The following is a 22,613-nucleotide window of genomic DNA, read 5'->3' as shown; positions in this document are numbered from 1 at the left end:
TCTAAACTACTATTAAGAAGTCACTTGTAAGCAAGGAAGAAAATATCGGTAATATCGGAAATATCGGTAGTCCGAAAACACGGAAATATCGATGGAAATATCGGGATAATATCGATATCGATAAAAATTACATGGAAACCACGGAAATTGTAAGAAAAACTTGGAAATTTTTATTGAAACTTTGCAGGATGTTTATTTAGTCAATTATCTATTAGTTTATCACAAAAAATTGGAAGGAAATGCATTGCATGATGGATTTAACTAATTTAAGTTGATTATATAGCGAGCTGGCAAACATTGTAAGTGTAAAAAATATGTAGTAATTAATGAAATAAGTTTAAACACACCATAATCATTTATATATAATGAATTAGTACAATATTTTACACTTTATACATTGTATGGTAAGATATATGAGTGACTTAGTATCACATAGAGTGAACGTGGTGAGTAGTTCAAAAGTAGATACTTGAAAAGAAATTAATCAAATTTTAGTATGATGTAATTATTTGGACTTGATTTAAAATAGAAATTTATCATATATAATATATGTAACTGAAAAAAAAATAATCAAATTTTAATATGATGTAATTATTTGGACTTGATTTAAAATAGAAATTTATCATATAGAATATATGTAACTGAAAAAAAAATAATCAAATTTTAATATGATGTAATTATTTGGACTTGATTTAAAATAGAAATTTATCATATAGAATATATGTAACTGAAAAAAAATTAATCAAATTTTAATATGATGTAATTATTTGGACTTGATTTCTCTTTATACATATATTCTTCTTCCTATTTTCTAGTATTTCAGTTTAGTAAGTGATTTTAAATTTCGGAGACGAAATTCTTTTAAGAGGGGTAGATTGTTACACCCACCCCAATTTAAATTGTATTTTCACTAAGTTTGAGTTTATCTTGCTTTTAAAATTATTTTTAGATCTTAATAGGTGTGCCCAGGGGGCCCACCTTGCTTTTGTGTCCCCGTCTCTCTTTTCTCTCAGATCTCTCTTTTCCCTCACTCTCTCATCTCTACCGTGCTCTCTCTCTGCACTCTCTGCACTCTCTGCACTCTCTCCTTCTCCCCGTGAACCAACCCACACGCCACACCCTCACTTCCACACCACTTCAACGGCAACACCTCCTCATCGCTCTCTGCACTCTCTGCACTCTCTCCTTTGTTGGATTTATTCCGATGTAAATCAACCTTAAATGGTCTACAACATATAATAGGAATGTAATATTGGAGATTAATGTAGATATTGTGATTTATTTCCTAAAGATATCAATCTTATATTAGGTGTCTTGCAATATAAGTAAGATTGATGGAGTCCTTGATTTTATGTGATTATGATACCTAACTGATAGGCTAAAAAGTGGGATTTGGGATTCCTTTATGGATGGAACCTTAATGCCTTAGCCAGTATAAATACTAAGGTCCCTGCAAACCCTAGAGACACAACAAACACTTCCCATAAAGTAGTTGTATCCGGCTAGGTGCTTTGTAGAAGACTTTGGTGTTGCCGCATCCTTCATCTTCTCCGTTTGATCTCCAATGGCTATCGCTTCATGATCAGGTCAGCTAAAATTCCTTCGTTTGTGTTTTAATTATATAACCACATAAAGTTTACATGTGGTATCAGAGCCACTGGTTATATGATTAAAACCTATTAGGTTTGAAGTTTGATTATATAATATCTTTTCTTTTGGACTGCGGTTTTTTAAATCCAAATTGTGATTGCATTCGGCAACATCACCATGTTGGACCTGCTTGAAAACTGCATAGTACGGTTCCGCATATAATTGTATATACTTGGCATATTAGTCTGATATGCACGGCACATGTTTTACATAAATTCCTATTTGGTCTTAGAGACCGAAATTATCAGTTAAATTAAACAATTACATAATTGGATAATCTGTTTCTGCGAGTGGTGCCAGTTGAGTTCAAGTTTTCTTCCACCGCCACCACCCTTCAATTCCAAATGTGGGCTTTTCTAATTGAAGCACTAAATGATGATATTGAATTAACTATAATAAAGGAAGATTAAAATAGTTGGTTCATTATTTCATGGAATTGTATAATTGGAATTACCATGGTGCTTAACGTTTTCTATTTCAATGTTCATATTAATGTTTTGGTTCAATTGAAATAGTCATTTTGTTCTAACCATGCACCGGAGAATTTGAGATGATCAGCAAAGCCAAATAAGGAGGTTCATATATGCATCGCATATGAGATCCTGATGGAGGTCGGTTCTAACCTTGCACTGGAGAATTTTGAGATATATCACTCATAAATTGGTAAACTAATAATTGTTGAATGGTAGGTTTTCAAGCACTTCAAGCTTCCTTTCTTGTATTCAGTTCTCATAAAGAAAGATTGGAACAGTTTGCTTTGCTCATCTTTACTGAATTAATTATGACTGGAAGAATATGGCATGCTTTAAGCTTTCTTTCGATATTCATGCCAATGTTTTGGTTGAATTGATTTAGTGGTAGATACAACTTTTTGGCTAACGTTGTTGTCAATTTTGTAAGCATATAGAAATATGTACTTCTGTACTAATCTTGCCAAGGAAGACTATGAAGCATCTCAAGTCAACAAGCTCGGTAAAGTCTCCTATCAAAGCAAACAATATTGATCATTATATGTGTCAATTGCGAATTAATTAGTTGATCATGCATATGGTTAGTTTTGACTATTAAGTTTTAAACTTGGTTATCAAAACAAAGAGAAAATATATGTTTTGAACATGATTAATTCTGCATATAAGTGGCATACAGAACGAGGAAAAAGTAGATTTTTAAGATATGCCAAAATGCATGCATATAAAAGTGCATATATATCTTGCTTGTTCGTGGTTTTTTGTTAGTAATATGCATGAGTGAGCCTATTGGCTGGTCCAAGCAGCTCCAGTCACTGCTTCCAGGGTGGAAAGGCAACAAGGGGACACTAAGCACCCCTCAAAATATAATTACATACCTTATAAGGTTTTTTGGAATTACTTCTTAAACTCCAAATCTTTATTGCATTTGTTATCCATTTGAATAAGGACTAATATTGTTTGCCATGAATTGCAATTGCATAAGTGCCATCAATTGTTTGATCAAGCTAAGTATACGTAATTTTCTAAAGCCAATTATGTATCTAGAAGTTCACATTGCATGTGTAAAATTATCATGACACCAGTATCTAAATGGTATGTATATGGTAAACATGCGGAGAAGCATATGTAAAAATGCATAAATTATTTTATTGTTTGAGACTATATTTTGTACAAATAGTCTGGGTGTTTCGGCATTAGTACAAGAGTAAGTCTATTGCTCTGTTTTTCATGGGTAATAACTAAAATGGACATATGGCATGTTTTATTAAAGGGATTGGGTTGTCCTAACACAAATGTGTTGATTAGTAATGCAGTATACTAAGCATGATGGGGGATTAATTCAAGTACGGTTTATAATGATATTAACTCCATGCGGAATTTGCATGACTAATCAAATTAGTTTTGTCTACAATTTTGCTTTCCTATCTCAGTATAGTCATTTAATTGTACATGACTAATGCATAACTTATGGATTGACTGAGAATGACAGAAAGCATCCAATGACAAGAATAAGGGTATAATACAAGTGAATAAGGTTTGTAGTAATTATGTGACAATTCTCATTTGTATTTTAACTATTTATTTGAGAATTGTGGTTGGTCATGTGATTATAAATATGTTTATAAAGAAGTGGTGAACATATGAAGGCATAAGGTATGTATTTCATTCAGAGCATGTGACTAAATTGATAAGCATAAGTCTTCAAACTTGTATATAGTTTATTAGTTTTTCCCATGCCTAAAGAATTTAAACAATGTTTTGATAAGTCAATTTTATGTGCCATAAGGGGAGAAGAAAAGAAATTATTCAAGGCTAATGTATGGCATGTATTGGAGTTTTTTTTTTCTTTTGGAAGAAAAGATTTTTTGGTTGTTCCTTTACTTAATTTGGTATTTACAAGGCTAATGCACGATTTTGATGCTAATGTTTTAGGAGTCTTGTACTACAAAAATAAAGGTACAAAAGGAAAGGAACCCGTTTGACTTAAGAGAGCATTTAAGTGATATCACAATTTGGCTTTTGAATTAAAAGCGACTATATTGTTTAAAGTGTTTCCATTTTGAATCTATTAGCTCCATCATGTTTTCTCATACGTGTTGATATCCTTGTGGTGGAAGATTGATATTATAGCTCTTATACAACTTGATCTATATGTGATTAATCTCCTTTCAAGTATGTTGTCAGGTTTTTTGAGATTAATTGGATATCGAAGGGAGTCATGAAGGCTGGAGATGATCAATGTCTTGTCAACTAAGCAAGCCGTAGCGGCTTAGTTGATGTTGGGACTATGGTTTTAAGTTATTTTGATCAACATTGCATCTTAATTAGAATAAAAGGGATAATCTTCTTGCCCGTAGGTGTGGATCGTTTCCTTTGTTTTAATTAAGATGGCATAGTATGAGTTTTATTTCACAGGAGTTTGTGAAAACTTCATCTTGCCCGTAGGTGTTGAAGTTTTTTTTATGAAGGTAACTCTTGTGACATATAATTCAGTACTAGAAACTAATTAATTTGCTTGCCCGTAGGTGTAAATTAATCTAGTTTTATGAAGTTTATTGGGGAAAAAGTTCCATGCCATCAGTTACAAAATCCCACTATGAGCCCCATAATAGGTTGTGGTTTTAAGGCATGGAAATCGGTTGCATCATTACGTATTTTGTGTCTCTTCATGAGACTTGTTGATGCAAAGTATTGGACCCATGAAGGTTAATCAAGGATTGCTAAGGTACACATTATTTAAGTCTTATGCTTGTAAATCTTTTCAATTTGAAGTATGATGTCGTTTTAGATGATGAAATTTGACTACTAGAGTTTCCCTTGGACATCAAAATTGAAATGATATGAAATTGAATTGTTATGGATGTATAAATTCATGATAGATGCACATGATTGTTTCTGGCAGATTGCATGTCTTGATTTAAATTGAGTGAATGATACGTCTAATGATCACCAAACGACCTGAATTTTTGATATGTTCAACATATATATGTCTACTATGTGTCTGCAAATTTTCGTAAAGTTTTGCCATGTAGTGTAATTATGGTGAATTTACTAGTAACCCATACTCGTACAGACAGTTTTGCTGGCAGATTGTTTTTGTCTTTCGAGACGTCACTTTAGACAATTAGTTTGACCTAAAACGGCCCTATATTTTTAATTTATGAAGATTAGTATGTCTATTTTGATCTGTAAAATTATGGTAGCAATTAAGCTTGTAAATTAATTATGATAAATTCTAGAGTAAGTGTAACTCATTGCTGAAATTCTTTTTGATAACTTTATGTTGGTTGTGATATTATGTCTAAAATATGAAGCAAATTTGTTTAGGTAAATCCTTGAAAGAATATATGAATAAGTGTTTGCCCAAGTGGGAGAATTAGTGAAAGAAAATTGGGCTTCACACTCATTAACTTATTTGCAATAAGTGTATAAACTCTAAAAGTTTAGTGGGAGTTGTTCTAAAGTTTTGAGCATTAAGTGGACTTGCATAAAGTTTTATTCTATCTTCCAGGAATATGTGTTTTGGTTGATGAAATTAGAATTATGCCATGACTCGAATGACAATAATATGTTTAAGTTGCAGAATGAGTACTTGGTGTATGTGTATATTTTTACTTGCAATCATTTGGATGCCTTAATTGATTATTTGTTAATCTTTAGAAAAGAATTTTGAGGGTCGTGGGGACTTAGCACAAATATGGAATTATTAATGCAAATAGATGGTTGTGAAATGCATGGTTTTGTATAAACAACGGTGAATCTCTTAGTTTTACTTTTCATTAAGATTATGTTTTTTAAGGTGTTAAGGAAAGGTTAAAGAAAGACAATTTTGTAGTGATATGCATTCATTGACTAAGTAAGGGTGTTCCCACAAGCATATTTCAAAAGTATGTTTTAAGTAGTGTTTGCAAATTAAGTGACGATGTTGCAAATCAGTGGGAGCTTGAGTTTCATGTAATTAATGCCTTACATTTGCAGATGACCTATAAGGTATGTATGGTTGATTGAATCCATTTATTCAGTTTAATCTCCGGTTGGATTCATGTAGTCACATGTTTATGTGTTGGTCAATTATCAGATGACGATATATCTGATATCCAGTTAAGCAAATTGCATTTTAAGTCATAAAGGAATGGTTAGTCTACTTGCTCGTAAGTGTGGATTAATTCTTTTGGTTCGACTTAAAATGGCATGACATGATTTATATGTTGTATTAGTTGTAAGAGTTTTTTCATCTTGCTCATAAGTGTTGAAAATTTTTCTCACGAAAGTAACTAATATGGTATATGAACTAGTGTCAAAAACATGTTAATTCATCTTGCTCGTAGGTGTTGAATTAATTGTGTTTTATGAAGTTTTTGTTTGCAACTGCAGTAGAAGTTTGCATTAAAGAGGACCTGAGATGATAAAAGTTGAGACACATTCAGGTAATTAAAGTTCATCTTTGCAATCATAATTTGACGGTGTTTCATGTGGATGAGGATTTTAGCATGTGTGATTATGAAGGTTTTTGGTTGTGTCAACCTTACAACCTTGTTAGTTCCATGTTGAAAGACTTATTTGACAGAAACTTGTATCAAGGATAGGATGTTATCACAACTACATGGCCATTAAAGTGACATTAATCTCCAATTTCAAGTATAAACATAAATATTATATGTGTAGACCAGTGGGAGAATGTTGGATTTATTCCGATGTAAATCAACCTTAAATGGTCTACAACATATAATAGGAATGTAATATTGGAGATTAATGTAGATATTGTGATTTATTTCCTAAAGATATCAATCTTATATTAGGTGTCTTGCAATATAAGTAAGATTGATGGAGTCCTTGATTTTATGTGATTATGATACCTAACTGATAGGCTAAAAAGTGGGATTTGGGATTCCTTTATGGATGGAACCTTAATGCCTTAGCCAGTATAAATACTAAGGTCCCTGCAAACCCTAGAGACACAACAAACACTTCCCATAAAGTAGTTGTATCCGGCTAGGTGCTTTGTAGAAGACTTTGGTGTTGCCGCATCCTTCATCTTCTCCGTTTGATCTCCAATGGCTATCGCTTCATGATCAGGTCAGCTAAAATTCCTTCGTTTGTGTTTTAATTATATAACCACATAAAGTTTACATCCTTCTCCCCGTGAACAACCCTCATTCTCCCTCTTCGCCCTCTCTGCACTCTCTGCACTCTCTGCATCTCTGCACTCTCTCCTTCTCCCCGTGAACAACCCACACCCTCACTTCCACACCACATCAACGGCGACACCACCTCATCGCCATCTCCGTCTCTACGTCTCTGTCTCTGCCTCGGTCTCTCCGTCTCCGTCTCTGCCTCGGTCTCTCCGTCTCCGTCTCTCCCTCGGTCTCTCCGTCTCCATCTCTGCCTAGGTCTCTCCGTCTCCGTCTCTCCCTCGGTCTCTCCGTCTTCGTCTCTCCCTCGATCTGGATCCTTCTTCTTCGATCTGGTTTCTGGATCCTTCTTCTTCGATCTGGTTTCTGGATCCATCTTCTTCGATCTGGTTTCTGGATCCCTTTCTCACCTCCCGGCGGCGGCGACGACGACGAATATCGCGATAATATCAGTAATATCGCGATATTAGCGATATTATCGCGATATTTTAAAGATATTTTATTTTTACTAAAAAAAATATCGCCGGGTCAAAAAAACGATATTATCGGTGATATTTCGCCGATAATATCGATATTTAATTCCTTGCTTGTAAGTGAAAGATCTTAATTTCAAAGCTCAAAAATAGTGAATTGGTAACCAGTTTCTTACTGATCCCGAGCCAACTTAGCTATACCCAGCTTTACTTCAATACGGATTATGTTATATGTGCAAACAATGAAAAATTGGTTGCGGGGAGGATAGAATTAGTTTTTCATTGATAAGGTACAAATGAAGTTCTAGTTAAGTTGGTCCGAAAAAATCAAGGTCTAACCACTACATCAGAAATGCCTGCAAAACGAACTACACAAAACTCCCGAGAATTTGCAGAGGTGAAGGAGACAACCTCAGAAGTTGGAAACATAAGCCAAATTAATGAAACAACGTGCGGACATTTCCAATTGTGTCACCAAGCTTGTGCTGTCATACGCCTCCCGGGTCTTCTTCAATCATTTTGATATCTCGAATGTGGTTCTATAACTACGCTCCACGGTAAAAGTAAACTGGATGGAACCTCAAGTCAAAGCAATAGCAATGCGAGAAATGCTGCCGGAATGAGATATTGAAGATTGGAAACTTGTCGATTCGAACTCCAGCCTCCAACAGCGGTTGAAGGTGCAACTGACGCTGGTGTAAGTCCCGTAAATTTGCTTGAATTAGAACTGTATCATAATAGGGCAAGTTTAGAGCCAAACTCATAATTTATCATACAAGTTCTAAAGTTATAATTACGAATATCTGGAAGAGGGTGAGATACTCACCTTCCGGAAAATTTACACGCGCCATAGCCTGTGAACGAATGCCCCAACAAAACGAATATTAGGAGGATAAAGAGAAAATCAATGGAAGGAATATGCTTAACTGTAGAGGTAGCAGAAATGTACAAAGTAACCATGAAAAGAAACAAAAACGAAAAAACTTCTAGGTTGACAAGCAGACCTCAATAGTCAATATTACAATCAGAAACATGAAACCATTTTTCATGTTCAGATGCAAGAGTAGCGCTAATTTAAAAACCACACCGTAGAAACTAGTTAAAGCTGCATTTGCTACAAGCTTACTTTTCTCGGAAAGGTTCTGCAAGCCACTAAACTATTGTTTTGTTTAACCGGAAAACCAATATAAGAAGCATGAGCTTCATTGCAACAAAAAGAGAAACAAAAAATAACGATTGTCGACATTGCAGTTAGGCCTGTTTCCAACTGATAAAACAGCGTAGCTTAATGAAAGGCAATTCAAACTACATTTCTTTTTCTTCAGAAAACTTGTCTTTAAAACTATCACAAAAACAGTGCTTACTGCATCCAGATTCCAAACATACTCAATAGTCGAGGGATAACAAGATGTTGACAGAAACTTACTTGGATCAACAGTAGATATTATGGCGGTGTCATCAAAGTCACATGTTCCGCCAGCACTTTTCATCTTTTGATAATAGTCATTATAAGCATATGAAGCATGATTTACAATAGTATCGGGGAGATAACACCGCTGCCCTCGTTGAATGGGAGTGCAGTTAGCCCCACCTTGCCCACAAGCCCAGTTTATGCCATCCTGCAACTTATCTGGATCTGCATTAGCTTTCGCCGTGCAGAAAACCCCTGAAGAATTCCCAGTAATTTGACTGGAATCACTCAAACTTAAAGGATACACAGCAGACCCATTCGTATACAGCACACCCCAGTTTTTCTCTGACACTGGCCCTGGCCTCTTGTCTTCGTTGAACAACTCGTAAATGTACGTGTTGATGGGCAACTTTGGCTGGCTGGGTGGACCTGAATCATTTAAAACTCGTCGAATCAAATTATTGGTGTAGGTCTGAGCATTTCCTGTGTTGGCATCGGGCTCTTTGGATCCGCCAAACCATGGCCAACCAGTCTCGGTGACAACAACAGAGATCCCAGAGAAATTGAAATCCTCTATAGAATAATAGGTGGCGTCCACCATAGCATCAAACATGCTGTTATAGTGGAAAACAGTGTTCGGGTCAACAATCTGCTTGACAGAGGGAAGTGGTCGGAAAAGAGCATAATCAAGCGGGAAAATTCCATCCCCATTGGTGTAACCATAATAAGGATACGCATTTAGCATGTAATAGGAATTCGTGTTTTTAATAAACTGAAGGATTTGGTAAATGGTGTGTCCCCATGAGTAATTAAAGGTGGCAGTGGACGGGGGGAAAGGCTTTGGGATTATATCCATGGATTGTGGAGTTGAAACTTTGACCTGAAAATTTAGGTTTGAAGCAACTAAGGCTTTATGAAGGTAGTTCATAGCATCGACCAAAACTGGCGCAGCATGAGGGATTGAGGTAATGACCTCACTGCCAACAGCAATGGCGGTAATATTGGTTGAGGGCAAATAAGCTGCAACATTTTTGTTAATCCAGGCAGCTGCTGCTGATGAAGACTCTCCAACACTTAGGACTTCCTCATTTGTGATACCTACCATTACTTCAATTCCACTGTTTGAAAGGGCTTTCAGTATGTGAGCATCAGCATTGTAGAGGCGCACATGTGTAATTTGATGGGCTTTAAGGAGTGCAACTGTATCTGTCTCAGATGGAAGGTCCGAAACATCGGTCCCAATGTTTATCCCTATGAATGCACCTATCAATTTGAAATTGTGATTTCAGTAACTTGTTAGAGTGATAAGACTACAACATGGAACATAGGTATCTCAAAATTCCAAATGGTGCGCTTCCCTTAAAGTAAAGCATTAACATATCAAAAATCCTGAAAATATATAATATCATGTGGACATACTCTAAAATTTCCTACGACCGCATATACCTACAACAGAAAAGCCTACAGATCAAGGCAGGCCTGGAAAATAACATTTTACAAGCAGAAATACGTATTACCAAATCAGAGAAGGTAAAGGGAAAACGACATTCTTTGCAAGTATGAGTGAAATACTATGTAGATGTATGCTTTCCAATTATAACAAGGGCAATAAAAATTTGTTTCTTATTATACTCACTTATCATAAGCCAAGATAAGGATGTACTTTGGAATGCAAATCAACACTGTAAATGATACAGCGCTTAAGAGTAGTAACATAAACATGATGTAGGCAATGAAATATTGAAGAAGTCGATAACAGACCAAAACCTCACGACGAGGAATTCCAAGCAGATGGGAGCTCGAAGTTATACTATATAAAACTGGAATCAACAGAAAACAGAACAAGGTTAGTATGTTACCTTGTACATCAGTAAACATGCCAACTAGAAGGAGAAGCACGCCTCCAATCCATTTTTCACGCATCATTCGTGCTAATAAAACTTCAAATTACACCTCCAGTGTCTTGCGGTTAGCTCGTAAGTCCTAAGCTGCAAAAAATGAACCATATACAAAATGCAATGAGATCCAGATCATGACAAACAAAGCCAAAATTCAGCTAAAGCTTTGGGTATCAAAGACCTTCGTAGTCTGTAATGTGCGGATGAAAAGTGAATTACAAAAATGAGTGGAACAGATTGCCTTCGTAAGCACAACTCACAACAACATTGGCTCATCAGTAGCGAATTCAATTTCGAAGATAAAATGCTAGACGCTAAATCGCATCCCTAAAACCAGAAAATTAAAACCGAACATTCCAATTTAGACATGATATACTTTTATTGTTAACAACTGACAGACAATAGGGAAGTAAATGAGCAACATAAACGAAATCCAAACCAAAACTTGTAATCTCAAGCTCTCAGCTTGAGCAAACTAAATTCCACACAAAACTAAACAAGCTTCGATTTTTCGTGCGAACACGGCACGAGAAATGGCTAGCCAGAGAACACAGATGCAGAAAACCATGAAAAAACCATAGCAGAAGCAACTCGACCACAAACAACACAAACAAAAAGAACCCAGAAACTGAAATTCAAAGAAAAATGACCAGAAAAGCAGTACCCGATTCAACTTCCCCAGCTGCAAAGCAGCCACAAAGTTTACTTCCAACGATTCAAACCAGCTAAGAAAAACAGTAAGGCACACAAGAAACCGAAGCGCCTAGAACCAAGGATCTAAGAAAGATTGTTCATTTGCTTAAAGTTAAAAAAGTAACTCCCTCAAATGTGGAAGCCAGAAGAGCACTAAACCCACATTTCTAGTATCCAGACCCTACAGAAACCCTACATTCACGAAACAATAAAACCTTTATTACAATTTACATCCCAGGAACAAAACAAGCACGATAATTTCCGACAAAATTTGCCCCCACCAGTCCAATCATATTAGCATTATTCATTTGCAAATAAAAAACAATTATAATAATATCAAAAAATAATAGGAAGAGGAAGGTTGTAGGGAGAGAGAGAGGACCTGTAAACGGAAGCTTGAGTAGCAAATGAGCAGCTAATGGAGAGAGTGAGAAGTGAGAACTCAACTGAAGCCAAGTCTTGGAAACTCTGGTTGCTTTGTTTCTTCATTGGTTTGTCTTTTTCTGCATTTTGTTTCTTTTTCTATTTTTATTTTGATTTACTTTTTCGCATAGAAGGGAAATATTCTCTTTTTCAGAGTCATAGGGATCGTTGCCATCTTCTTCTTATTAATTATTTAGAGAAATGTTATTAGTATTTCAAAAATTTTATTCTACACTATTTATAAATGTATTTTTCTTTCCTAATATAGAAAGTTTGAGGTGTATAATGAAAATTTTAAAGTGCTAATAATAATTCCCGTTATTTAATGTATTGATGATTTTATTCGGTTTTCCCTCCAAAAGCCATTTTTCTCAGGTTGAAAGAAAGAAAAAGGTGATGAAAAGTCATCAGATTAGCCGCGTGAAAATGAATGGTGTTTTTTTGTCAAAAGGCAAATGTACGCGGCTGTGGCCCAAGCACAAGATAGACACAAAGGAGATGAACAGTTTTGAACTTAAAATTCAATGCCCTTTTACCAGATTTATAAGGAGTAGGATTCTCTTCCTTTTTTTTTTAGACTTGAATTGTCTGCCCTCTTTCATCTCATCCTTTCATATTTTTGTGGTCACGGTTAAGTCATATCAATATTTTATATTGATTTTTTTATATAAATAATAAGACAAAAAGCAATGAGAATATAAAATATTAACGTGGCTTAACCGTGACCACAGAAATAAGAGAGGAATGAGAAGGGTATGAGATGGGGAGGGCAGATAATTCAGGTTCCTCTTTTTTCCCCTCCCTTCACTTCTCTTTTATTTGAACGGTCATGGTTAAGTCACGTCAACATTTTATATTAATTTTTTATAACAAAAGAAAGATAAAATAAGAAAATGTGAGAGGATAGGATGAAAGGGAATGGAAAGATGAGGGGAAAGAATTCTAATCCGATTTATAATGTCATTAGCACTACAATTATGGCTGAGAGGTGTCAATTCGATTCTTGGGTTTGATAACTAATTATGACTAATATGTTGTGTGATTTAATCTGATTACTTCATATGATCAACAAACTATTATCTTAAAACATGACCTCTCAAGCATTTTTAAAAACGAAAGGCAGACGATTGTAAAAATAAAGTTGAAAATACAGTCACATCACTTCAAAATTAGACATAACTAATACGCGACAATGGATTGAGATCCCAATCGTCAAAAAGTTGTCTGCTTTATTTTGAACAATTTCTGTGCTGACTGACAAGACATTACACCGGATTTGGGTCCCATCCGGATCCAAGTTGTGGAATTCTCACGTCTTAACCATTTATCGTGCATCGTGCGATCATAAATCATTTTAACTTTTTTTATTTAAAATTAAAGACAAATAATACCTGTCAAAAACTGACTACAAAATGTATGATCAACCGTTAAAATGTGAAGATTCCTAAAATCCCCCCACAAAGTAATTTCGGAGAGGATCATCTTCCTATTACACCAAGCCTGAATGAGAAACGCAGGATGTGGAGATTCTCAGCTATTCCTGGTTGCACCTCTCTCTCGCACGAAAAGAGAGATGCCACGGGAGATTGGCTCTCAATAGAGACTGAAACTTAGCAGGACCAACAGAATTTAATGGAACAGAATCGCAAGCTTGACGATAACCAGAAACTCAAGGCAAATAAAAAGAAGCCGAGACAAATAAGATTTGAGTTCAAAATTCTGTCATACATGTCATTCAAATAAAAGCATAAACCTACATATCTTAATCCGAAAGACTACCATAGCTACATATCTTAATCCGAGAGACTACCATAGTCACCCCATCAAACAGTAGCGTCAACATCGCACAGACCAAAATACTATACGAACTCCAACAACAGATGGCATAACAAGTCACTTTCCGCTAACTTAAAGAGAGCAATTTATCTTTTCACTTTTCATGGACTAGGAGATCTGTCTCCAATTGGTGCCCTCGGGTGACCTTCATTGATAGGGCTTCGGCTTCTTCTTATGTTCCGCCTTGGACTATGGCTTCTGCTTCTGCTCCGGCTTGGACCCCTAACTGGGCTCTGACTACGGCTCCTTGACCCCTCATATGGTGGAGGAGATCGAGAAAACGACTTCTCCCTGCTGTACCTTCTCTCTTGGGGTGAGACAGATCTTAAAAAAACAGAAGCGGCAGGAAGCGCAAGGAACCACACATCAGAATAAATACAGGGAACCGCTAGACAGAAGCATCTAAGTAAATACACATACAATATGAAAGGGATTCAGATACAAGAGGCCTACCATATAAAAATGTTAAAGCAGCATTTTTTATCAAACGTCTGGAGGAAATACTACAAGCAATCAATATCGGTATGAATGATTCCACGGGAACCCTTTATTTTTTAAAAGCACCGCCGGACAATAGAATCCTAGCCATAACCCTAAAGGTCGTACCCAGTGCACAAGGCTCCCGCTTTACGCAAGGTCTGGGAGAGGTGAATGTCGGCTAGCCTTACCCCTATTTATGAAGAGGCTGCTCCCAAGTCTCGAACCCGAGACCTACCGCTCATGGGCGAAGGCACTTGCCATCGCACCAAGTGCGACCTCTCAAAAGTCTAAAAGGTCGTACCCAGTGCACAAGGCTCCCGCTTTACGCAGGGTCTGGGAGAGGTGAATGTCGGCTAGCCTTACCCCCATTTATGAGGAGGCTGCTCCCAAGTCTCGAACCCGAGACCTACCGCTCATGGGCGAAGGCACTTGCCATCGCACCAAGTGCGACCTCTCAAAAGTCTAAAACCGAAAAATATATATCTATCTCAAAAGTCTAATGCATCTTATTTGGACTCTAGGAATGACAAACAGCAGGTTGCATAACATGAGTAAGTAGTTTCCACAACCAACATGAAATTGCTTTACCGGAAAGAAGACACAGCTGAGAAGAAACAGAACTACTACCTGGAATAATCCCTTCGTTTTGGAGGAGAGTAATAACCACGGCTGTGAGATCGAGATCTTGCACGGCGTGGAGGTGGAGAACGGGAATATCGTGGAGAGCGAGAATAGCGAGGAGGAGACCGTCTTCGATCACGATATCGACTAGTAGTCCTGGAGCTAAGAGAGAAAATATTTGAAAAGTTAGATGATGATGCAACTCAGAAGCAGAAAAAGTATCATACCAGTTTCTCAATTATACATTATCAAATACCATCTCAATTCACCTTGCACAATGTGTGCTGAATCAAACAAGATAGCAGAACCGTTGCAAGCAAAATTACTAGAATGACTAATTCAAATTTTACATATGATTATCAATATAATATGTATATTCTAATGCATGATCTCTATCATTTCCATTATTGAGAATGAATATGGGCATTTTTTACACTTCCTAAATTGATATACACAGATTGGCAATCCCTTGGTTTTTTTCTTGTTGAAAGACTTTGGTATATGTTAATATACATCGACAAGGAATGTACCAGTGACTTCTATGTTCTTTTAACAAGTTCACAACCACATGAGATGATTACACAAAATTTTGAAGGAAAAGAACATGCAAATAGACATCCAGAAGATATATTAATCGAATTAAACAGCAACCTAACAAGCAATATGAAAAAAAGCAATAGGCAGGTTTGTACCTTGAACGCTCCCTATGCCTCATATCAGATGGCTTCTTCCTGTTCTCCTCTGCAAATACAACAGTTACCTCCCGACCAAGAAGAAGCTGACCATCCATTTGATATTTAGCCTCTTCAGCATCAGCAGGTTCAACAAACTGGACAAAACCAAAGCCACGAGGCTCCCTGTGAAAATAGATGGAAAGAGAAGAAAAACAACAATAGTCACAAAAGGAGTTATACTGAAAAGCAAAATTATGCAAATACTTAAACAGACCCTAAACCTTTCCTAATAAATTTGTCAAAATAATCGCCAAAATATGGACGGTCACTATAAAGAAGCAAGCACTTGGCTGCTGACCTTGCAAGTGTCAGTTTTAAGATGAGTTGAAATTCTTCAAGACTTGGAACATCTTCACAATGTACTCAAATCCAACTTCCTTCAAATCTTCACTACCACTAACATCATCTTCAAAAGAACTCTAATTACTTGATTCTTGTCTTCAAAACTTTAATTTCACTGTTAAACCTCACAAACTTTAATTAACACACCCAACCAATGGTAGCAATTAGAAAAGATCACGTAAAAGAAGCCCCCGTCTTAAGGACAGTATCTAAAAGGAGCAGAGCAGGTCTGCTAGGTAGTCCAATATTGAATTGATTCCCTTAGAAAATAATGAAAATAGCATTGAACATGTTCTCAAAAGCTATGATTTTCTTTAAAATAAAATGTGGGCACAGAAGCATGCAAAAAGCCATCATAGCAAGCACGTACAAGAGAAGTTCAACCGTAGAGATTACATCTACATATATCTAAACTTAATCTAAATTTGCTAAACCAGTGCTGCAAAAGCTTGCCAAATCGTGCCATAGTTTCAGAAATCATGAAAAATAAGCAAGCAGATAACTATAAAATTTCTAATCATAAGGTGAAATATACGTACACTGTACACAAAACAAATAGTTTAACTTATGCAGAAAAACAAAATTATTATCTCAACAAGACATTCGACCAATGTTACTCTGATATGCTCACCCAGTATAGTAATCCTTCGGCAGGTAGATGTCCTTAAGCACGCCAAATTGCCCAAATGGCCTGCGGAGATCTTCTGGCCTGTGATAAAACACATAAAATGACAGCTCATTAATTCATAAATTCAAATGACTTGCCTTTTTCATGCTTTCCCCTTTAAAACAGCCAACACACTCCCTTACGCAAAATTTGCAATGCAATTTGACCATTCGACGAAAAAAGAGATGACATATGGGTTAACCACAACAAACCTGCAATCATGGCGAAGGTTACGAACTAGAAGGCTTGTAGGAAGATCTCTACCACTACCGCGACCACCGCTATAGCGACCCCTGGGGCTAGGACTTCGTTGTCCCCTCCTACCATATCCTCCCCTTGGGGGTGGTGGAGGTGGTGATGGACTGTAACTCCGTCCCCTCATTATATAACTGTCAGAAACCTTCTGAAATTTTTCAAAAATTCATTAGAAACACCAAAGAAAAAGGTTCTCCACTAATCTATAAGTCCTACTATCAAGAAATAAAATTTTCAGGCAAAAACATCCAAACTTTCGAGCCCGGCTATGCATAAAAAAATTACTACAAGAACAACAATTCCAAGAAAAAAGCCCCAATTTTTACTTAGATCTTTTCTTCAAAAACTGAAATCGAAACTGAAATTGGCTGCATTAATCACGAATTAGAACCATATACTTGGGAGAAAAGTTACCAATTTGACAAAACTCCTTGCGATTACATAAACCCTAACAGACATAAACTCCCGAACCCTAACCCTAACAATGTGTAAAAGTATTGAACGAACGAGAGAGCGAGAGAGACCTGAAGGCGGAGAATCGGAGAGGATGGATTGTGGTAGAGGAACTCGAACTCGAACTCGACCGCGGTGCTCTGGTCTTGCTTCGGTTCTGAAAACGCCCAGGCACGGCGTCGATATAGGTGATACGTTTGCAGAAGATGTTATCCTTAGTCGTTTATATAAAAGTGTCTGGGGGTAACAAATTTACGAAACCCAAGCCGCGCGTGCTTTATCATGTTCCCCGTTTTCTTTTGTAGCTTTTATCCCAACAATACCCTTCATTTACAATTCTCCGTCCACACCCCTTTTCTTTGTTTTTGTACATTCCGTTTTTGTGTCTCAAAATTGAACTCAAGAGTCACGTCCTCCTATATAATTATGTTATTTTGTTATCGATGATATGATCCCATTCCCATGGGAAAATCAATGATATTCCAGTCTTAAAATTTTACTTGAAAACTTCAATTTAAAAAAATTTCCAATTTTTTAGTTCAATTTTAAGGCTTTTCATAACGAGTCGAAAAATTAAGTGTGATGCTAGTGGTATAAGAATCAAACAATGGTCAGAATGATTACAATATAAGAGTGATTTTTATTATTTTAGTTCAACATATTGAAATCACAATATTACCCACATTAGGAGTAGGAGAGTAGATTAAGACTCACAAAACAATAAACTAGTAATAATATAATTTAAATTTGCTTTTGACGAGAATCGAAGATAAGACATCTCACATACAAATAAAACAAAATATCACAAAACTGTAATACAAAATAACAAAAATATTTAACAAATTAAGTAATGTAATACGAATCAAAATCACAATTCTTGTTTTTTATTTTTATAAACGGGCCCTTATATTTTAGTATTTTACCGGTTCTTCTTAAATAATTTTATTCCAAAAATACCATTCTCAAATTCTCCGTTTCATAATCTCCTTCCTCTTTATTGATCATACGTGAGCCGGGAGCAGAGCAGTCCCATTTCTTTCCTTCTGACATTGATTTTCTCTCAGGTAATCTCTCAGGCACCGAACTTGTGATTGAATTTCTGAATTCATTGTCGTTTACTTCGCATCTAGGGTTTTGTTTCTGTTTTTGTGCTTGTGATTCATGCTGATCCGGTGCCGTTTTGTGGCAGTGATGGAGGAGCAGTTCGTGCTCAGAGTCCCACCTTCTGTTGCAGAGCGACTGGACCGCCTTCTGGGCGACAACGCTTCTACTGACGACAAGTCGTTGGATTTGTCTTTCGAAGGTCAGAAAGAAACTCCCTTTTGCTGGATTGAATTGCGTTTTGGTATCAATTAGTTGTAAATTAATCTGTTGTATTGAATGCGTTTTGTTAACGAGGGCCAGTTGATATGAATTAGGGCCAATTGTTATGTAATTAATCAGTATTTAAGGATTAAGATGTTTGTTATTGAGCGGCTTCATTAGCGATTGTATTGGGGGTTTGATTTGAGGGGTAAGAAGCACTTTTGCTCACAAGCGCTTTTATTATAAACAACAACAACAAAGCCTTTTCCCACTAAGTGGGGTCGGCTAAAAAGAAAGTCAAAAATTTTATTCCAAGTTCTTAATGCACTTGCTTTCCCCAGAAAATGATTCTACGACCCACAAACACTTCTAAGTTAGGAAGCGCTTTAGCTCTTTCAGGAGCAGTCCCAATCAAGCCCTAGGTTTGTCAAAAGTATTCTTTGTCGGTTTGAAGCTTTAGTTACGTTGTAGTTTTGATGGTGGCATTTGACAGCCATTTGGTATGTGTGATATTGATGTTATGCATTGTCTTGTTGGATGTGAATCTTGGTCGTGATTTGTGTGATGCCTGGTTTGTATTAATCTTTTCTCCAAACTCGTGAACTGTTAGTGTAATGCAGATTCATGCTGGGTATCGTGCACCTTTTGAGTTTAGTTCGAGCAGATATGTGAGATTTGTTCAAGGCTTTTTGCAGTTATAGAATTTAGGCATGTGTGGAAAGAAAAATTTAAATAAATAAGTCAAATTCATTCTCCACATTCAGGAACCTGCCCATATTCAATCTTTGCCTACTTTTGACTTTAGCTATTTTTTTTAAATCAGTTTCCTGATCAACTTTCATTTCTAGTATATTTTATGGACATGGCACAACTAGTCAACTAGTGATGAACAAGTAACAACGATGAATTCTAGTATATTTGTTTAATACTTGTATTTTTTTCCTTGTTTCACCAAATGTTTCACTTGTAAACTTGAAATATCTTGCAGAGGATGGCAGGACTGGCACATTTGTCGTTGGCAATGACCATTTCCCTGCATCACTGTTTGATCTTCCTTGTGTTGTGGAGTCCTTCAAAACATATGATGATAGCGTGTTAATTAAGACTGCAGACATTGGTCAGGTGTGCCTTGTATATCACTATTTAATCAGCTAAATATAACAGTGCTTGATTTCTAAAGGATTTATCCAAACGTTTGCGGTTTTAACAGATGATTATGGTTAGAGATCCGAGTGATCCAGCTCCAGATACAGTAGAGTACAGGCATGGTCTCACCCCTCCAATGAGGGATGCTCGAAAGCGAAGGTTTCGCAGGGAACCTGATCTCAATGTATCTTAGCCTCTTTACATTGGATTTTTTTTAAGCTTTATCTTATTGCGATGTCCTTTCATACCTGGATGCTTTTACTGATTGCAATATTATTGCATTTTTCCAGCCTGAGCTTGTCCGGCGTGTTGAGGAAGATCTACTGAATATTAGTACAAGCGGACCAGCTGATAATATTGATATCCTCACATATTATGTTTCATTACTTTCTTGTTATCGGTTTGTGCAAAAGGCAATATAGAATTCTTCTGTCAAGTGAGAAATAGGATCCCCACTGCTATTCTTAGGCCTGATTGAATGCCATTTTCTGATGTTTGAGGCTACTTAAATTGCTGACATGCGTTTTACTGCTCTGTTGAACATGTTTCCTCTTTTCCTTTTTCCGATGATACTTCTTTTAAAATTATCATGTTTGTTAGCTTACAATTTGAGATTGTTATGTCAAAGCATGTGACACGTTTGGATTGTCAATGGAGAAATTTCTTGAATGGTGGATTTGACCATGTTGTCTTGTTGCGACACACTAGATTAGTAGATATGTATCATATGTGCAGTCTGCATGGTCTGTTTTACTTATCCTTAATTGAGTAGGCTCACATGTTGAAGCAGCTGAGCAAGAAAAGGATGGAGACGGAAATGCTCGTAATGCAAGTAAAAAGCCTGTTGAAGAACCTGTATCACAACCTGATGTTCCAGAGGCAGCTACAAATGCTGGAGATCCCGATAGAAGTGACTCTGATGAATCCGACGATTCAATTTAACCCAACGCCTCCTGCGGATATGTTTTTCCCTTCAGTCTGCTTGATGCGGTTGCTGAAAACATACCCGAGATTACAGGGATGCTTATCATAGTGGTTTTGTCACTTGGAAAATCTTAAAGAAGAAATGCTTTTGTAATTTGTAGGGTTTGTATTTTATGCAATGGACAACTTGTCCACAACTTTGTATTTGTACAACTTTGTCAATAGATTGTGTTTATCATTTGAATACAATCGATATTCCTACTCTAAACTACAATGAGGGGTGGGGGAGGATTCAAATTCGAGACACAATGGGTTAGAAGATGAAAACCTTAACTACTAAGGAAAAAGAGGAAACAATAACGGGAGCAATTATATGTGCGCCAGTTGCATTTTGGGGCTGGACATTTGTGCTGCGCTGTGCTGTTCATGTTTGGATGACATTACATTTAAAAGGCAGGCCATATGCAATAATTTCCAATGGATGAGAATTATATTTATGGAACTTCAACTAAAACCTATCAGTACCGTTCATTTTAAAAAAAAATTACATTTTTACACTAAAAAGTCAATCCTAGTACTATTTACTTCACCCTTTGTTTTGTCCTTATCATTAAAACTCAAAGTTTTCAAGTCATTTTCATTAGTTTTCCTTTATATTTATGCAATAGTAATTAGATCTGCACATTCAAAACCCTAATTCATGTTTTTCATCCTCACAGTTTGACACGTACATAAATTTTTCTTTTTGTTTCTATAAGAAGTCGCTTTGGTACATCCGTACATGCGTCAATGACTCCTTACCAGCAAGGAGTAGTGTTCCGAAAATAAGAACAAAATTTATAAAGAATTCTTCGGTCATAAATCCCCCACCCCCCACCACCCCCCTCCTCTTATTTTGTCATATTCATCCGGCTCCATTTATGTTCCACGGTTCCACCCCCCTCACACAACATAGAATGGCCCACCACCAACCAACGGTAGCCACACCCAAAACCTTCTCCATGAGCAGGGACTGCAGAGCCAGCTAGTATTCTGAGCAAATTGCTGGAAATCATACAGCTTGTCATGAAGACTTAGACATGGTTATCATTATTTCCATGTGATCCATATGCACAGCACAAGCCTAGTTATTAGCAACTTTAATTAATTTCTTTTGCATTGGCAGATCTGATTTTCCGTAGTACCTCATCTCGTACCCTACTTTAACATAAAACTTCGGATTCCTTTGCAGAAACAATGCTCATTAATTCCTAACTTTCAATGTGTCATGCTCTACTTTTTTCTCGAAACCAAACTATAGAAAATAAAACAAATAAGACATCCTGTAATTTACCTTTAATTAAGATTTCTCCTCTTCTTTTTGGGGTGGTGATTAGAATAATCACATGAGACTGTATAACAGTATAAGCCTAGGTAGTGAGAAGGTAAATATATAATTAATCAAGAGCGTTAATGCATGACACAAATTATTTGGTAAAGCTCGTGAGACATATATCTTCCGGTTACTATGCATGCTGAAAGTGTTGAAAACTGTAAAAGTCTCACATTGAGAAATTGACAGGATAAACTATAGTATCTATATCAAATAGTTCTACTTCTAATTGTACAGAAATTTTTTGTGATCAAATAATACAATTGGTCGATAATATTAACGTGATTAGTCGGTATTTTTTAATTACTGTTCAAACTTTTGAGTTTTA

The 22,613-nt window shown here is 36.4% G+C and overlaps 4 protein-coding genes across 8 annotated transcripts; 1 reads left to right on the top strand and 3 right to left on the bottom strand.

Annotated features, from left to right (window-relative positions):
* Nucleotides 1-1,137: 1,137 nt before the first annotated feature.
* On the bottom strand, nucleotides 1,138-7,854 carry LOC126590724 (uncharacterized). Its single transcript, XM_050256221.1, has 2 exons — nucleotides 7,251-7,854; nucleotides 1,138-1,182 (listed from the first exon to the last, which is right to left on the bottom strand). The coding sequence occupies exons 1-2, from the start codon at nucleotides 7,626-7,628 to the stop codon at nucleotides 1,138-1,140; spliced, it is 423 nt and encodes a 140-aa protein (XP_050112178.1). The 5' UTR covers nucleotides 7,629-7,854.
* Nucleotides 7,855-7,988: 134 nt separating this feature from the next.
* Nucleotides 7,989-12,242, bottom strand: LOC126590723 (glucan endo-1,3-beta-glucosidase 4-like). 3 transcript variants are annotated; one of them, XM_050256219.1, is made up of 5 exons: nucleotides 12,110-12,242; nucleotides 10,996-11,124; nucleotides 9,152-10,399; nucleotides 8,552-8,579; nucleotides 7,989-8,452 (listed from the first exon to the last, which is right to left on the bottom strand). In XM_050256219.1, exons 2-5 carry the CDS (start codon nucleotides 11,060-11,062, stop codon nucleotides 8,311-8,313), a joined length of 1,485 nt encoding a protein of 494 aa, XP_050112176.1. In that variant the 5' UTR covers nucleotides 11,063-11,124; nucleotides 12,110-12,242; the 3' UTR covers nucleotides 7,989-8,310. The 3 variants fall into 3 exon arrangements, with proteins under 3 accessions (XP_050112176.1, XP_050112177.1, XP_050112175.1); XM_050256220.1 differs by lacking the exon at nucleotides 12,110-12,242 and adding an exon at nucleotides 11,688-11,919 and having other exon boundaries at nucleotides 10,996-11,112; XM_050256218.1 differs by lacking the exon at nucleotides 12,110-12,242 and adding an exon at nucleotides 11,699-11,919.
* Nucleotides 12,243-13,829: 1,587 nt separating this feature from the next.
* On the bottom strand, nucleotides 13,830-17,796 carry LOC126590947 (serine/arginine-rich SC35-like splicing factor SCL30A). Of its 3 annotated transcripts, none has more exons than XM_050256467.1 (6): nucleotides 17,610-17,796; nucleotides 17,043-17,230; nucleotides 16,795-16,872; nucleotides 15,780-15,944; nucleotides 15,094-15,249; nucleotides 13,830-14,388 (listed from the first exon to the last, which is right to left on the bottom strand). In XM_050256467.1, the coding sequence occupies exons 2-6, from the start codon at nucleotides 17,210-17,212 to the stop codon at nucleotides 14,088-14,090; spliced, it is 870 nt and encodes a 289-aa protein (XP_050112424.1). In that variant the 5' UTR covers nucleotides 17,213-17,230; nucleotides 17,610-17,796; the 3' UTR covers nucleotides 13,830-14,087. The 3 variants fall into 3 exon arrangements, with proteins under 3 accessions (XP_050112424.1, XP_050112423.1, XP_050112425.1); XM_050256466.1 differs by having other exon boundaries at nucleotides 17,043-17,233; nucleotides 17,610-17,795; XM_050256468.1 differs by having other exon boundaries at nucleotides 13,830-14,310; nucleotides 17,043-17,233; nucleotides 17,610-17,791.
* Nucleotides 17,797-18,449: 653 nt separating this feature from the next.
* LOC126591481 (transcription initiation factor TFIID subunit 7-like) lies at nucleotides 18,450-21,181 on the top strand. Its single transcript, XM_050257179.1, has 6 exons — nucleotides 18,450-18,602; nucleotides 18,728-18,841; nucleotides 19,832-19,965; nucleotides 20,054-20,173; nucleotides 20,280-20,351; nucleotides 20,770-21,181. The coding sequence occupies exons 2-6, from the start codon at nucleotides 18,730-18,732 to the stop codon at nucleotides 20,929-20,931; spliced, it is 600 nt and encodes a 199-aa protein (XP_050113136.1). The 5' UTR covers nucleotides 18,450-18,602; nucleotides 18,728-18,729; the 3' UTR covers nucleotides 20,932-21,181.
* Nucleotides 21,182-22,613: the final 1,432 nt, after the last annotated feature.

This window comes from Malus sylvestris, chromosome 11 (assembly GCF_916048215.2).
Source record: "Malus sylvestris chromosome 11, drMalSylv7.2, whole genome shotgun sequence".
Classification (NCBI taxonomy): Eukaryota; Viridiplantae; Streptophyta; class Magnoliopsida; order Rosales; family Rosaceae; genus Malus; species Malus sylvestris.
The sequence above is the reverse complement of the archived record's forward strand: the minus strand, read 5'-3'. Positions and strand labels throughout refer to the sequence as shown.